Raw genomic sequence first — 18,480 nt, 5'->3', positions numbered from 1 at the left:
CATATAGTGAAAATGTATTGAATCTTAGAAAATCTTCTCCTCTACTCCCATATATATTTGACAAAAAAACCCAAACTAAATGCATGATTATGATGTCCATGAAGCTCTGTACCTAAATTATGAAATCCATGGCTCCTGGGTCAGGGGTTGAGGCACTTGGACAGGGCTAATATGACCTCATTATAAAAATGGATAAAATATTTACTTTTTCTTCTCTACTTTCAGTCAAGGAGATAAACTATTTGCATGGTTATAATGTCCATAATGTCCTTTTTTTGAATTGAGAAATTCATGGGTCAGGGGTTGGGGGGGGGGTGTTAGGAGTTGGGAGTATTCAAAATGATTTATATGCTTCAAACTTTCATTTTTCCTTCTTTGTAATTCAATAAGAATTGTATGCATATTTTGAAAGATCATAAACATGTGCACAAAGGACTCCATATTAAATCTTAAATACAAACGTGAGATCCCTGTATGGACTATGATACTCAGGTGACCATTAAGTGGGCCTCTTCTTTTACACAAACTAAAAATTGGTTGTTGTTTTTTTTATTTGGTAAAATTTATACATTGATATTCCTGCTAGACCACATTATATATGCATGCTCAATGTATTTAGGTAATGCGCTGATTGAAACAGAGAAACATGTATGTGTTATTGCTATTGTATATAATTACTCGAATATGTGGAAAAAGAGCTTGTGCTTCGTGGCTTTTTCTGGTAAGGAAAACATGTCTTATTACGGAATGTGATACACAGGATCCGATAGATGAAGAAAATTTACATGAATAGTTTTTTTCCTGTGTAATATCAGTGCAGATTTTTAACAGATCTTGGGTGTAAATATTTTTATTAATTTACTTGTAGGTAAAATATGTATACTTAAGGACAGTGATACTCAGAGTGATGCATACAGAAAAAATGTGAAATTATAGCACACTATGGGCTCTTTCTGAATCTGACTCATTTTGCAAAAATACATGTACATATATTTATTTCATCAGTTTACTTTAATGACATAAATTTTTTGTGGGGTTTAAATTGGGGGGGGGGGGGGGGGGGGGGAGTATGAAATTCAGATTGTCCACAAGGAATGACAAACTTGAACTATGGTGAAGAATATTTACTCTCCAAACATGATATATATATCTACATATATTATCCCCAAGTACTTGCTTATTTTTTTCAAAGCACTTAAATTTTACCCCAAGAAATATTAAGTGATTCTACATTACTGATAAATGTTATTATAGCTGCAGAACTGTACAAACACTAAAGAAAAATAAATGGGAGAGACTCTGATCCATCCCAAATTTTATTTCAAAGAAGTATGGTTCTACGACTATAGCCTTATTATTGCTGGTACATGTAATATGCAAACATCTCATGCAGTGAAAATCCAGTACTACAAATATGCTGGTAGTTTCATGATTTTCTTGTCCTTAATGGAAAAGGTTCAAGAATAGCGATTGTTTAAAAAAATTAATTGAGCATTCCATTCCTAATGGTGGAAATTGCCACAGTGTTATTTATGGCTAGTGATACATAAATATTGAAAATGAATGAACTGCAATTGCCTTGAAATACTTGTAATTTAAAAATTTACTGAATCAGGTTATAAACATCAATGAGTATCAGAAGAGGCGATTTGCTAACAGAATCATTGAGTGTCTGTTCAACACAGTGACCAATAAGAAAATTGCAGTGTTCGGATTCTCATTCAAGAAAGACACTGGTGATACAAGGTGAGAATTTCAAGAAATATCGTATTACAACAGTCTACATTGGAGGAATGACCTAAATTGTTCATTATATCCAAAGTTCAATTTACTTACTTGTACAGTATGTTGAACTTAACTTGGGGATTTATTTTTACTTCAATATAACAGAGTGTTCAATGTAAACGACTTCAGTATAAGTGTAGTAGACCAAGTTGTTATTTTATTGAGATCCAAATTAACTAGCTTTTTGGCCTCTGCCATAATGCGGAACGCAGAAGAGGATGTAGAAATACCGGTGTCCATCTGTGACACTTTACTTTCTGGACGCAACTCCTCAAAAACTGCTCAACAGATTTTGTTGAAATTTTGTTGGATTGTTAGTCACCATAAGTAGTTGATCATATTGTGTCGCCATTTTGATGTGACAAAGTTTACAGGAGTTATGGAACTTTGTTGAATTTGTACATACTACACTATAGGAACACTTTGTGGACGCAACTCCTCTGAAACCACTGTCAGAACGGATTTATTAAAATTTTGTAGGATTGTTAGTCACCTACATCTTGATCATACATGTATTATATTGTATTTTGATTTGACAAATTTTATAGAAGTTTTGGGACTTTGTTGAATTTGTACATACAACACTGCAGGAATGATTTTGCAGGATTGTTAGTCACAATATATAGTTGATCATATTACATTGTGATTTTGATTGTACAAATGTTAAAGGAGTTATGGGACTTTTGCGCTTCAACTTTTTTTGCGGTGGAGGGGGGACATATGACTACGTGTATCAATCTTGTATTATTATTCATTCTTGACATCTGTGACATATATACAATTTGTGTATTAAATAGAATATGTACATGTATTACATTTTAAAGTTTTTTTTAATGCAGGGAATCTGCAGCAATCTATGTCTGCAAATATCTTATGGATGAGGGTGCTAATCTAAGGATATATGATCCCAAAGTCACAGAGAAGAAAATGTTTTGGTAAACAAATTGTTTTGATAGAAATAATGTATCATAATAGTCTATTTTTGCGTTTTTAAATCGTTTCAACTCACTTTTGTAGAGAAGAGGTTATCAAACTTGTCTAGCACCTGTATAATCTGTTTCACTGTTTAAATCCATCCCTATTTGTCTTTTTTCTTTAAACTTTACACTGTAATCTGATAATCTGTCTAATCCAACATAAAACTGATCTTTACTGCATATCGGATTAATCAGATTTCAGTTCATTTTTATATTTTTGTGGTATTAAACACATTTTTTTTTTTTTTAGTGAATTGACAAATCCTATTTTGTGTGAAGATCCAGAGAGAGGTAAAGAATATTGTAAAGTAATCAGCTTTATTAACAGTTTTAATCTGTGATGAAGAGGAAGTTACCAGGGTTGTATTTCAATACACATTGAAGTTGAGGTACCTGAAGTACCTTACTTTCACTAACACTTGCACCCTGTAATTCAACATAATAAATTCATTCCTAACAAATTAAAAAAATTGTATTCTATATGTGTGTGTTATAAGATTTTCTCTGCATTGTATTGGCATTCTGTGTGGGAAATAGTGATCCTCTGTAAAGCCAATATTTGTATCTTGGCAATCTTAGCTTTGTAACAGGGGGAGGGTACATGTGCAGCTGCCATAAGAAATGAAACAGTGTATACATTGTACTGCTTCCTAGAATTTGATTGAATGGTTTTTGATGGAATAAATTTTCTGTTGAATTGTCACCAAATTCTTTTTATTTTTGGGGGGTGGGGACCATATCAATTATTTATTGCTTTGATGGGTTTTTCACAGTTAAAATTCCATTTTGGATTTATTTATTAATTCTTCTAATTATAACTGGCTTACAAAATATGCCTCTATTTAGGATGTGCTAATTATCGTCATATAATGCATTTGAATTTTTACTTGATGTTTTTTGTTGTCGTAAATGATTTTGAAGTCTCAGCATTTTTAGATAAATTCAAAACTTATTCTCATGTCTGGGTCCAAAATCAAGTGAGTTATGTGACAAGGAAAGTTACATGTATATAGATTTTCATCAGTGATAATATGCTCAGTGTGGATCCAACAGTTTCTAATCATGTTGGGCATAACACTTTCCCAGGATAATAATAATAATACCATATTTATATAGCACCCTTTTCATACACTATGTACGCTGAAAGGTGCTTTACAATGCATATATACCTTACAACAGAATGTTATACACACAATACATAGAAAATAAATAAAACATTAAAAAGCAATGATATAAAAGGCATTATCACATGTAAACAGTCCATAGCTGTACCAATCCTGATTGTACATATAAAACATGAAAACACAAGATACCAGAAATATGCTAGATAAGAATAAACATCAGTTTCAGGGTTTATTAAAGTAATAATAATAATGAAATACACACACACACACAGCATATAATGTCTCAGGTATAATACATCAAAACATACAATTTTTTTTAAAATTTTTTTTTAATATATATTACTATATTGTCCAGGATAGTGTAATAAAGTGAATACCTGCACTTTTTTATGTCCAAGAAAACATACTTAAATTTCAGCACGTCTGCCATTCTCAAATTTCTTATACAAAACTAAAGATTTGAACTTAAGTGATTATTTACATAACTTTTATCTATTCCAAACTTTAATATGTTGAAGGCAGTTAAAGGGACTGGTTCACGATTTTTGATAAAAATATTTTTCATTTTTGATGTTGTTTAATATAGCTCATTTAATGTTGACAGCCAAAATTTTGACCTTCTGAATGCAAGAATAAATGTAATATTTTAGCCTTAAATATGTGTTATGTAAACAAAGACTCGAGTCTTTTTATGCAAACAAACAAACAAGTGAACTATTGATTTTGTAATATAATGCATCTTAATTTTGCATAGTCACAAATTTTAACTTTTAGATGACACATTTCACCCCAAAAATGCTTGAAATGTGAGAGATATGATAATACTTAGATCGATATCCATTTCTTTTGAAAAATTCGTAAGCAATAGCATACCGCAATCTTTGTTTACAAAACAAATAATAAACTCTCTAAAATGAGCTTTTGTGATGATGTATCACCTTAATTTTCATGTGAAATCTTTCAAACACATTAGACAGTAGATTTTGATCATTAAAAGTGAAAAACAAAATTTTGGGTAAAATCGTGAATCAGTCCCTTTAAAGGATGGATAATTGCTCTGAAATTTACTTGCAATCAGTAACTAATGGATGATATTTAGCGGATTTACTTACAATCAGTAACTAATGGATGATATTTAGCGGATTTACTTGCAATCAGTAACTAATGGATGATATTTAGCGGATGTGAGTATAAAAGTAATTGACTACATATAAGTCATTATCAGTAATACATTGGGGGATGGTAGAGGACAGGGAATGGCGTTATGATGAGGTTTTACATGAGAAGGAAAATAGCACTTTGAATTTTTTTCGTAATATGCTTGGATGGGATTAAAACACAGGAGGTAATGCAATCAGGGATTACTAAAATGTGATGTTAAAACACGACTATACATTGTAATATCATATTACAACGTATTATTAACACCCTGCTTCTGTCCGTTGTTTATTCCCTTGCTAAGTTGCCAATCAGATGTTGTGACTCTAGTTACAGAAGAAATGATTATATCCTTTGTTACATACATGTATATGATAATGAAAGGGGTAGAATTAAGATTCACGAAAGTGATACCCCATTTATAGCATTACAATGATCAATTCTAGACTAGCTCCAATGATTTGATCTGAAGCATGTCAATACAGGCATTTTATCAGCCATTTTATATTCACAGTGAGAGAACTAGTAACAGCATACAAAGATCCTTATGAGGCTGCAGATGGAACACATGCTTTAGTCATTTGCACGGAATGGGACCAATTTACAGTAAGCTCATTATGTTCATAGTTACAGATAAGCTATCATATTGTCCACCCACCATTTAAATTTAAACGTGTGTGTGAATACAACTTGGCCACAGTCAGAGAACAAGCAATGTTCACAAACACATCTTGTTTACTTCAAAATTATTGATTTATACATAGATTAGTATACTTGTAATTTATTTATCATTGTATTTCAGATGCTGGAATACACAAAAATCTATGAGAGGATGTTGAAGCCAGCGTTCATTTTTGATGGTCGAATCATTTTGGACCATGAAGCCTTGATGAAGATTGGTTTTCAAGTAGTGACCATTGGAAAGAAGTTACATCGCTCAAATGTCCATCGATCTTTTTCAACATCATCGCAGAGCTGATTACACTATCAAATCTGGTGCTATGACTTCATTGGTATAGTTAGTAATAAAGAACCAAGATTATTTGCTTCCGAGATTTTTACATAACGCGCATATACATGTATGTGTGGCTTCTATCACTTTTCTTCATTTACATTTGCAATGCATGACCAGCAGATTTAAAATCCACACTTGGGCAGAGAGTCTTGCTTGTAATGTCAAAACCCTGTTGGGTGAAACTGATGGACCAGCATTTTTAGATATACTGACAATGACATTTTATTCATTAGCTTTTACTCTTTTCTTCAGCTGAAGAATATGACATATTAATTATGGTCTTTAGCATTTATTCAGTTTTGCAGTACTTGTAATTGTGTGAAGAATGAATGCCCTGTTGATCTGACTGTAGGATATTCGTACATCATAATGATTTCACTGTGATATTGTTTTTCAATTTGAAGTAAAGATACTGAGATTTTTTTATATGAATTCCTGTATTTAGAATTTCCTTTTAACAGCAGTAGTCAATTCAAAGGATGCACAACAAAGTATTTTGGATGTAAATTTATTTTACTGATTAAATGAGGCAGTATGAATAATTTTTAGCTCACCTGAGTCACTCAGGTCTGTGTCTGTTGCTGTGTGTCTTGCATTAACAATTGAACATATTTAACTTTCTACATGATAACTTGATAATTCTTATTGAATTTGATGTGAAGCATCTTTTGGATAAGGGGACATAAATTGTAGATTTTAGGATCACTGCATCCACATCTGTAAGGAAAAGTAAATGTATAATCATGTAGAGCAGAAATGTTTCTACCAAAGTTGTAAATTTCATGATCCCCGGGGTAGAGTTTCTGACACCAGGGCAGAGCCAAACTTGGTATACAAAGTTTATATGTAAAACATTTAAATGACATATTCTTTAATGTTATTGATACTTGATAGAAGCTAAATAGGTCTATTAATAGTAGGAGTTTCCCCCCAAAATTGTAAATTTCATGATCCCAGGGGTAGGGGTCTTGGTGTCAGGATGGGGCCAAAATCATGAGTGATTATGAAAGACTTTGTCATTAAGCTAATATTGTATAAAAACTAAATGCGAATGAGAATTAAAAAATTGTGAATTCCACAACCTCGACGTTCTGACTCGTGGCGAAGTCCAAAACAGTCTGTGTTAATGCAATGTCTACAATGTATTATGTAAGTCTTTCATCAGTATGAGTACTTCGGGGGCATTTGTGTATTAAAAACACATCTTGTTTTATACTGCTGCTGAATATTAGAATTTAGCTTAGATATGCACAATAGGAAAATTATTATAGATTTCACAGCCCTTGTGGCTAGTGATTCTTTAAATTCAGGTGACCGATAAGGCCTGTAGGTCTCTTGTTATGATTTATATGTAGTAGGAACATATCCAAATAATAGTATATTCAATCTGCTTGGTACTCCGAAGTTACACATCAAAAATTATAAACATTTGCAAAAAGGTATTTAGGATATACAGTAAAACATTTTTAAAACAAACATGCTTATAATGAATTCATATTCATTGGAAGGTGATATTTATTCCCCTTCGAGAGGAAAATAACGAAAATTTTATTGGATATAACAAAGTTTGGTTACAATGAAACGTTTTTTACTGGGCCTGGAGATTCGCCATAACCATGTTTGACTGTAGTATAATTAAGATTTATATATTGAAGCGATATTAGCTCTATTCTGAAAATTTTATTTTGTTGTAAAAATGTAATATTATGATAGTTTTGTGTGTAACTTTAAACATAATCATCAATAAAATTAAAATTAAGTTAAGATTTTATCAAAATAAAGTTTTTGGTTCTATTGAATATATAGCATTATATAGAAATCATATTCTTGTATGGGAAGGCAATAATGTAATTTTGTGTCATTTAGAGCCTCAGAATAGGTTTTCTGACACAAATATTCATAAAAGTTTATATTTTTCTGTCATTGAAATAATAAATCACAATTGTACAATACAAATTTCCGACACCAAAATAACAGCTAATATTGCTTTAATAAGAAGTGATTTATTCTGGGGTTTTTATGGAAATTTATTGATATAGAATTACAAATATCTAGTGTGAAAAATATGTAACAATTTGAATTATCTTGTTCAAGCAGGGTCCTTTTGTAATTGATCGATCATTTGTTCAGAGAGAAAATGAGGTGCATACTTGAAAAGCAATTTTATTAGTGCCATTTTCTATGACAATAATTAATCATATACATATTGAATCAAATCATTGATGCACATTACATACTATTCCATATGAGATGAATAGAATTAAGGATCAAAATCCAGCTTGTTCCTGTTGGAATATAACTATGCAAGAGTGTTTGAAGACATGTATTTGTGCTACGCAGGCCTTATTTTTTGTGTTGCAGTATTAGAACTGTAGGGTTTTTTTTATCGCATAATATGCATGTCCTGTAATAACTTTAGTGTACTTATTATGCCTTTTTGTAAAAAATGTAATGTGTTGTTACTTAGTAGATTGTACACTGCATGTTCATCAGACAAGGGTACAAGAAAAAAAAAAATCGGCACCAAAGGCCGGTCCAGGGCCTGTGTGCTGGACATGCTTACCTTGGTTTAAGAAAGTTATATATTTCATGTATCAGCATGACTTTTTATACACAAGTTTTGAGAATTTATTTTGCCATTTTTATCTCGTTTTAACATTTAAAGCAAAGAGGAATTTTGTTCCTCATTTCACTCACCGACTTGAATTACTAACCGAATTGGATATTTATGTTTAGAATTCAAGATATAGATTCAGGGGGTTTGTCCATCTGTTTGTCTGCAAAATGTTAACCTTGGCCATAACTTGAATGGATTGTGATAGGTCTTTCTTATTTCATGTGTGTATTCCTTGTGAGAAGACATTTCTTTTGGTACCAAAATGTTTGACTTTGTGACCTTCACTTGGGATTTGACCTCCTTTTGAAAAACTTTAACCTTGGACATTACTGTTGAATTGTTAGTTGTAGGGTTTTCATATTTCACATGTATATTTCTTGTGGCAAGACCTTTTGTTTGATACAAACATTATTGACCTCATGACATTGACCTTGGAGTTTGGCCTGCTTTTGAAAAACTTTATCTTGGGCCATAACTTTGAATGTATAGTGATGGGACTTTCTTATTGCTTGTGACAGGACCTTTATTTGAGTACGAAAATTACTTCTGTCATAGGCATCAGTGTTTCATAAACACATCTAGTTTTTGTGTATTCATAAGATCCAAGTTTTATACATACATTGTAGTGTTATTTCAAGATAGGATTTATATCACAGATCTGTGTTGGAAATGTTAAGATTTAGAAATGTTAAGATTTTATTTCTTAATCTCATTTGTTGCATTTGTGACCAATTTGATGTTTAGCCTAGCTGTCATGTCTTTCAAGATTGAATTGAAATATATCTTGATTAGAAAACTTAATTTGTATTCACATTTACAAACAAAGCATTTGTCATAATTTTTATGTCGTGTTCATCATCTGTAATTAAGGTTGTCTCAAAAAATTCATTTTGTATATGTCATAAATTGTCCCTGTACTGCAGTTTTATGTCTTGCCACTCATGTCTTAATGATAGAAATAGTGAGAACTTGTACAATTTTTTTGAAATTATTTTTACAGATTTAGTTATACATGTATTTCAAATTAGTCATATTTGTACAAATATTTACCCCCAAATAAATGACTGAAAAAATTGTGATACTAGTTGCTTTAATTGATTGCAGGAGAAATACATGCAGTGATTTTAGTAGGTTTTAATTAATTGATTGTAGGAGAAATATATGCAGTGATTTTAGTAGGTTTTAATTAATTGATTGTAGGAGAAATACATGCAGTGATTTAGTAGGTTTTAATTAATTGATTGTAGGAGAAATGCATGCAGTGATTTTAGTAGGTTTTAATTAATTGATTGCAGGAGAAATACCTGCAGTACTATTAGTACTTTGATTGCAGGAGAAATACATGCTGTAATATCAGGTACAAGGCAATGGAGAATTTTAGATGTCTCAGTATGACGGTGGGAATTTTGGAAGAGATATAAAACAGGGAACAATATTTTGGATGAACACTTTCGTATTTTATTCACATTTGCTACAGTGTTGGAGATACAGCACCCCCAAATAACCTGTTTGGATCATATTCTTTTCCTCTAAGTGCAGTATAAAATCAGAGAATAGATCTAATCACACACCCCAAGACTTCTGACCTAGCAAAAATTACACCAGAAATGGAGGTGTAATTCGATGAATTCTTTATAAAATATGTAAATTTAAGTCCTACTTTATAGTGATATTTCTCTTGGTGTCGTACATAAATTTCGATGTTGCATAGGAATTGTGCTAAATTTTTTAACACCAAACTATGAGGTATTATTTACCCTTATTTCACAGATAATTGTACATTTTGTCTGATAAATTTTCCATACGCTTATTGTAAAATTCAGATACATTTACAAGGGTTTTGAATAACTCGTAATTCAACTCATTCGACAAGTTAAGTTGGTTAACTGTTTTACTGTTCAAGGCTTCTCTGGTATGTCTTCAGATTATATTCATGATTTTTTTTTTCAATGTCAGAGTTCTGTATCATACACTTCATGCTCAGTGATAAATTCAGAACTTAGTCCTCCGTAACACAAAACAACTTAGTCCTCCGTAACACAAAACAACTTAGTCCTCCGTAACACAAAACAACTTAGTCCTCCGTAACACAAAACAACTTAGTCCTCCGTAACACAAAACAACTTAGTCCTCCGTAACACAAAACAACTTAGTCCTCCGTAACACAAAACAACTTAGTCCTCCGTAACACAAAACAACTTAGTCCTCCGTAACACAAAACAACTTAGTCCTCCGTAACACAAAAAACTTAGCCCTCCGTAACACAAAACAACTTAGTCCTCCGTAACACAAAACAACTTAGTCCTCCGTAACACAAAAAACTTAGTCCTCCGTAACACAAAAAACTTAGCCCTCCGTAACACAAAACAACTTAGTCCTCCGTAACACAAAACAACTTAGTCCTCCGTAACACAAAAAACTTAGCCCTCCGTAACACAAAACAACTTATTTAATTGTACCGATTCATGAGTTTGCCCAAAATTTTGTTTTTCACTTTTAATGATCAAAATCTACTATCTAATGTGTCTAATAGGCTTCACGCACACACAAAAATTAAGGTTATACATTTTTAAAGAAGTTCATTGTAAAGAATATAATTATGCTTTTTCATGCTGCACAATCTCACTACAGCTCTGTTTCTGCTGAGTAAGGATCAACTAAATCAACATTAGTGTAGAGATGAAAAATATCACTTATTGAAAATGAGGGAAAATATATAAACCAAAATATGGGATCAGATTAACAGCTAATCACACAATGAAAAATGATATTTCAATATGCTGATCCCCTAAAATTACAGATGTACAATATATATGCACAAAAATACAAACTGCATAAAGTATACAGCAAAAAGATAGCACATCAAAAGTGTCATCAAACAATAAAATGCAAAAGATGGCACATCAAAAATAATTTACACATGTAAATGTAAGTAAGGAAGGAAAGCTGGGGTGGTGGTGGGTGTGCTGAAATCTTGTGTTGCTCTTCTACTGTTGCTCAAGTGAGAATGACCAAATATTCAATTGTCACTTACAACCTGCTTCAAATCACGTGATCATGATTGAGGATCAATTTCTATTGGCTATTGGGGGTTAGACCATGGCATGGAAAAGTTTAGAATTACATAACCAGCTACAGAAAAACCGCAGCTCCTAAGAATGGGGGGAAATTACATAACATAACACCTGCATGGCCAGCTGCAGGGATTTCAATTGTCTAAAGCATTAACCAAACTAAAAAGTTACCAACACAAATAAATAAGTATATTTACTCACTTACATTTTCCACCAAAATACCTTATTTAAATTGATATATCTACTTACTAATATACAATAAAACAGCATTCAACACATAAATGTAATTATTTAAATAATTGTGGTTTATTGAGTTAAACTAAGATTGGGGTAGATCTATAAATATATATATATATATATATATATATATATATATATATATATATATATATTATACATTTTGTTGAAAATGTACGGTTATCGATCGAAGTTTACAATTTTTATGTTTCAAGTATTTGTTTGGTAAAATGTCAGTTAAAAGTCAAATTTATGGATGGGAAATAACGATGCTTTAAATTAAAACTCTGGAGTCTTCTTTACACATACAGAGTTAGGGCTGCATTAAGGAGATCCTAATTCTGGTGGACAACTTTAAATGAATAATATTTTCAACATTGAACATAAAAACCCCGCATTTTTTACTTTTCAAAACAACAACAAAACGAAACGAACCCCCCCCCCCCCCCCCCAACCCCCGAAAACAAACATGAACCAGTCCCTCTAAAAGTTCTCTATAATATTCAGATGAAAATACCGAACGGTAATAAATCTCATAACTCCTATAAAGAATCCAAAATTAAGAATAGGGTATACACAAACCCATGAACATACAAAAGGTGGGATCAGGTAGGGGGAGTAAGCATCCTTTGTTGACCAGTCACACCTGCAGTGAGCCCTATATCTTGATCAGGTAAACGGAGTAATCCGTAGTCAAAATCAGTGTGTAAAGAATGGCCTAACAATTCGTATGAAACATGACAGACAGCCTTTTATCCAATGACAGGTTGTATTGGCAAACTAGATTGTAATATCGACCATATAATTCGCAAAATGCTGACTTTAATGTAACATCAACTCGTTTGTCAGTAACCTTCCTCGATTTAAGAAACTGATCATATGCAGAACAAGCTCTTGCGTATCGAATCAGTTGATATTTGAGTACTTAAACATACAGAAACATTATACTATATCATTGTGGTACTCAATGCAACACAATGTAAATATTAAAAACGAGACTGTTCACTTTGCGATTATATGGTTCATGGTGATTTTGTACAAAAATTCATTTGGTTATAAAATGCACATATCTAGAAAAAATTAAAAGAATATATGTTTGTTGCAAGCTAGTTCGATCCGATTTTCTAGTACCACCTGTCAGCATTATCATTACCAAATATGGAGCGTCATCAAGATCAAGGGTTACACTGTCTGTTCCGTTTAACGTAAAAAAAAAATTTGATCAACCATATGCTATTTTAGACTTTATTTCTAGTTTATATTTAAAAAAAAATACATAAAAATATAAACAATAAAATGTCTTTCTTTGTTGTTTCATTGGATGATGAAGGTAGAAATCAGATTATGCATTTTTTCTGCAAAGCTAGCTACCTTCATCACCCAATGAACCAACAAAGAAGGCATTTTAAGATCTGTTTAAATACACGCCTTATCTCTAATAGGATTAAACGTCACACTACGCCATAATATAAGATTCTTTGAAATTAGCATTGCATTTCATGGAATAGCATCCAATGGAACGGATCATTTCCCCTTGGATTCAGCCACATTCAGCTACATAAATGGTTCTGTAAATATTGGAAGATATCTTCAATAAGGTAATTATAATGTAAAGTAATGAGTTTATGTAGAATGTGTGGTATTAAGTGGTCTGAATGTGACGATACGATTGAGATACTTCTTTATACATCTTTATAGGATTAATGAGATCGATATCTGTACGTTATCTTCACTTGTTCAACATAATACTAGTACTATTATCTATTGTGATACAAGTAAGACCATATCTATAATACCAATTGCGATATAGTGTTTGAATAAAAAGCACTTTTCATGTTTGTACTGAATGATAAATAAAAATTGAAATTCTCTCTTAACTTTTCTCAAAAACTGGTTCCAGATATCAATTTTAGTTGTTTTTTTTTTTTAAATTAAACATGATCGTGCGCCCCCACTGTAAGGAATCGTGTAAACACTTTATCTATTTTATTGTCTCCGTCTTTAAATAAATAAATAAAATATTGTTTATTCGGTATATACATACATACATACAAACATACATACATATATACGAAGGATAACCCATGAAAGCTCGAAAGCTTATTTCCAATGGGGTCCTTTTGATGCACGGATGTTTGCGCTAGGGGGGTCATTTATGTGGGAGGAAACCGGAGTACCCGCGGAGGAAACCCACGTGTCCGAACGGGCGATCACCATACCCTCTCACATACAACCATTGCCGATCACCCAAGTCGTAGCGGTGAGAAACGAGAGCGCTACCTCTGCGCTACCCGGACACCCGATACGTACAGTCTTTTAAAGAAATAGCATACATTGAAATTAAACTGGAAATTAATGCAAATATAGTGCAAATGATTTTTTTTTTTACATACATATATAATTTTATTAACTTTTAGAATATTTGTGTGAATGCAATTTCGAAGGTTGCGGGTCTTTCAGGGGTGGATATTGTCACCTAAAAATATGGGTCGCTATTCAAAAGGATATGATTTTATGGAAATTTAGTATGAAAGGGAATTTTGACCATAATATTTTTTTACAGCCGGGTGATGAGGACGTGCTATACCAGTCAATCATATGTGTACAAGGGAAAAAAACCCTTTGGGTACATTAAAATATAGAAACGCTCTTAAAACTGACCCAAGGTAACTCTATACTCGTATTATTATCTGATAAAAGTATAGAAAGTGCATATTCTATTTATTAAAGTTAAAACTAATAAATTAAAATAAAATAAAATATATAAGTCATCGCACTTTTTATGATGCGAGACATACATAAACAGATTCATATATCAACGACATAAAATTGCAATTTTCCTTCAAATTTCACAAAAACTGGTTATGACGATAAAATAATATTCATAAGAATTTTGTGAAACTGTTTCTTTACAAAAATATACCAAATATGTTTTGAAAAATAAAGGAAATATATCTCACAATGGACTTGATAGAGAAATAAATGAAAATAGAGTTATTGCCCTTGGATTCAATATTTAAAAACATATCGATTATTAATATATTGCTTAGACTTTTGAGATATTTTGTGTTAAACAAGATATTTTACAATAACTATTTGAAAGGATAATGGTATCATTAATTCAAGTGAAGAGAGCAACAATGCAATTATAACCCGCATTGATTGAATTGAAGAGATTGATGCGCGCATCAATTGAATTAATGCTCTCTTTAAATGAATTCTAGCGCGGATCAATTCAATTATTGATATTATTGTCTTCCAACATGCATATCTTCAATGCTCATACAAACACCTTTTTGAATAAAAATATCCTCATTTGAAAACTATGGAAATAGTTATCCAGACAAAAATGTACTATTTATGTAATGTTTTCTCGAAATTGATTAAGTTCACCGACCTGTTATTTTCATAACAATTGAGGAGACCAAAATCCCTGCCACATGCACATCTTCAATACCCATACAAATACTCTGTAAAAAATACCCGAATGTCCTCACTTGAAAACTGTGCGAGGAGTTAGTCGGGCAAATCATAATACTTTATATAGAATATCTCTTTAAACGTGACTTAGTTCAACAACCTGTAATTTTTTCAACAATTCAAGAAAATCACAAATCTTCCACATGCTCACCTTTATAACTCATACAAACACCCTGAACATCCTGTAAAATAAGAAGGTCCTCACATAAATAAACTGGGAGGAGTTAGCCGGACAAATTATAAACCCTCGAAATAAATGTGACAATATAGTTCAAACAAAGGAGCAAAACTCCTGCAAAAGAGGTCGATATGGATTAAAATTGCAACATTATCTAGAGGGACCCACAAAGAAGCTACATAACGAGTTTCGCTGAATATATGTCACTAAGAAATGAAAATAGAAACAGAGAGAAAAAAACACCAACAGACGGACGGGTGTACAGACATCGCCATATCATGATACCATTATACGGGTGTACAGAAATGAAATTGTTAATGTACGCGCTCGACGACGACAGATAGATGATCACAAATCGCTATGATTTACGGTGCCCGGGTACCGCAGAGGTAGCGCTCTCGCTTCTCACCGCTGCGACCCGAGTTCGATTCCCGTGATCGGCAATGGTTGTATGTGAGAGGGTATGGCGGTTGCCCGCTCGGACACGTGAGTTTCCTTCGGGTACTCCGGTTTCCTCCCACATAAATGACCCTCTAGCGCAAACATCTGTGCATCAAAAGGACCCCATTGGAAATAAGCTTTCGAGCTTGGTATTTTAAGTATGTATGTTTGTATGTATGTATATACCGAATAAATATTTTTTAAATTTTATTTACGGTAGGATACGTTAATTATTTAACCGGTATGGTAAAAAGTAATGTTATGGTTCAGATTAACCCTTGATAATACAGCATCAGAATTTACTAACAAAGATAATCAAACAATTGCTAAGATAAGATACAAGTAATGATTGAAAAATTGTAACAACTTACGATAGTTGAACAATAAATATAAAAATCTGTGCCGAACTAAATTGGTAAATTCCAAAATACTAGTTCCCAATACACTAAACATCCAAAATACATAGAATGTGTCTAACCAGTATTTCTTTTATTCAGAGCAGTTTTTCCCCCATAAGAATTCCAGTTAATTTATGATAAGAATGAATTTTCTAGTACAATCTTGAAAAACAATGATGCAACCAGTATGCCATCATTCTACTAAAGAAAATACCCATGAGCTCTAGAACAATCTAGGTCACAGGTGTCAATGAAGTGCACGTAGTGCACTAAACATCCGACTCTAGAACAATCTAGGTCACAAGTATCAATTGAGTGCAAGTAGTACACAACAGTAAGCTTCCGAATAATTAAAATATTTTTTAAAGAATTTAAGAACCGCAAATACCCCATATATCTTAAAAAGTTTTATTCTACATCTTTTTAGAACTAGAAGACACTTCATTCCATCAGATTGAAAGATGTTTTGGTTAAAACTTTTCCGCTTGACAATGATTTTAGACGCATGTTCTTCACTGAACTTAACGCGGCTTATTGGGATCTATATGAGCTCTTGTGGAGAACAATACCTTTGCAAGGAATGGCCTGGTATGATAAACTACGAGCCACACCCCCAACTAATGCGTTGTCCTTCTTGTTTCTGCGACGAATCCTGTTATCGGAACAGAAATTGTTGCCCGGATAAATTCTACGAACGTAGATTAGCAGAGTTGAGAACGCCAACCCTTTTTGTGGCCGACAAGGATGCCAACTTAAACTATCCTCTTTATGAGCTGATTACAACATGTCCGATTTCCTCAAACGATGATGACAAACTTTTGTGCAAGTCACCTCCTCTCCAGACGAAATATAAAGGTCCCGTGACCTCCTTAGCTACGAATTATTCTTATATGAATGAATATTGTGCAATTTGTCATGGAGAAGATAAAGAAAATACAACAATTTGGAATTTTTCAAATGACAGAGAACAAAAGTCATATAACATCTTCAATTTCGTCGATTCCATGGAAGTGTTGGAGAGAACCATACAAGATATTCAAATGACAGTCATTTACTCACCACCAAAGAATCTTCAGTCCATAGTTTTCCTTTTCTACCGTGACCATTTTCTACCCACAACTACCTGTCCAGGGGATGAGGATCTACAAACCGCGTGCTCATCTTCCTATGTTAGTGAATTCAGATTCTACCGAAACATTTTCTGTTATATTTGCACTTTGCCAGACAGAGCTTTGAACGATATGCATACAGATTTATGTCAATCAAAAAATCTTACAATTTATCATGCTTGCAAAAAGAATCCGCTTTCTCGCTTAACAATGCCGTTCCGAAATATTTATTGCATCATCTGTAATCACCCACCAGTGCTACAAGTTCCATATAGACAGGCCGGTAATGTGAAAGCAACTATTCTACTTACTAATATGCGATATGTATTTGAGGATTTTTCTGCGATTGTAAACGAGAAATGGAAAATCATAGAAAATAAGAGAATATTTCTCATCCAATTCAAAAATATTACCTTCAATATCCATTTATTACTGGAAACATTAAAAAACACTGATGTGAAAAACATGTCTAAGAGAATCGATGAAGACTGGCTGGATGAAAATTCCAAACTTCACTTGGCAAATGTTATGATGATAACATCAGGTATATACCCATGGCGAATATGTGACATGGACACATTGCCAGAAGTAGTGCAAAACATCAGCAGAAAAAACTGTGACTGTTCGTTTTCGTGTTTATTTCGAGCAAAATGTACCTGTTGCATCGACACGGCCATCCAACACAAACTACAATGTTCAAGTAGTTATAAGATTCGTTCAGATTACACATCTTCAGTGATCAGAGAATCTAAATTTCTTACGGTATCCACCTGTTTTCAAAATAAAAAATATAATCTAAGTACACCATTCTTTGACGAAATAAAATATTTGTGCGAAGAACAATCACATGCCTTTGATTTGCCCGTAGTGAAGGAAGGTGTGACTTA

The 18,480-nt window shown here is 32.6% G+C and overlaps 1 protein-coding gene across 8 annotated transcripts in view; it reads left to right on the top strand.

Moving 5' to 3' along the window:
- The window catches only part of LOC125667034 (UDP-glucose 6-dehydrogenase-like), a 32,008-nt gene extending 22,255 nt beyond the window's left edge, over positions 1 to 9,753 (top strand). For all 8 annotated transcript variants that reach the window (XM_048900343.2, XM_048900338.2, XM_056154105.1 and 5 more), the window contains 5 exons: positions 1,616 to 1,746; positions 2,625 to 2,720; positions 3,013 to 3,053; positions 5,559 to 5,650; positions 5,847 to 9,753. In XM_048900343.2, the coding sequence (XP_048756300.1) occupies positions 1,616 to 1,746; positions 2,625 to 2,720; positions 3,013 to 3,053; positions 5,559 to 5,650; positions 5,847 to 6,023 (537 nt within the window). In that variant the 3' untranslated portion in view covers positions 6,024 to 9,753. The remainder of the gene's footprint in view (positions 1 to 1,615; positions 1,747 to 2,624; positions 2,721 to 3,012; positions 3,054 to 5,558; positions 5,651 to 5,846) is intronic.
- The last annotated feature ends 8,727 nt before the right edge of the window (positions 9,754 to 18,480 follow it).

The sequence above is a fragment of the Ostrea edulis genome, chromosome 2 (genome assembly GCF_947568905.1).
Source record: "Ostrea edulis chromosome 2, xbOstEdul1.1, whole genome shotgun sequence".
Taxonomy (NCBI): Eukaryota; Metazoa; Mollusca; class Bivalvia; order Ostreida; family Ostreidae; genus Ostrea; species Ostrea edulis.
This window is presented reverse-complemented; position numbering and strand designations above follow the sequence as displayed.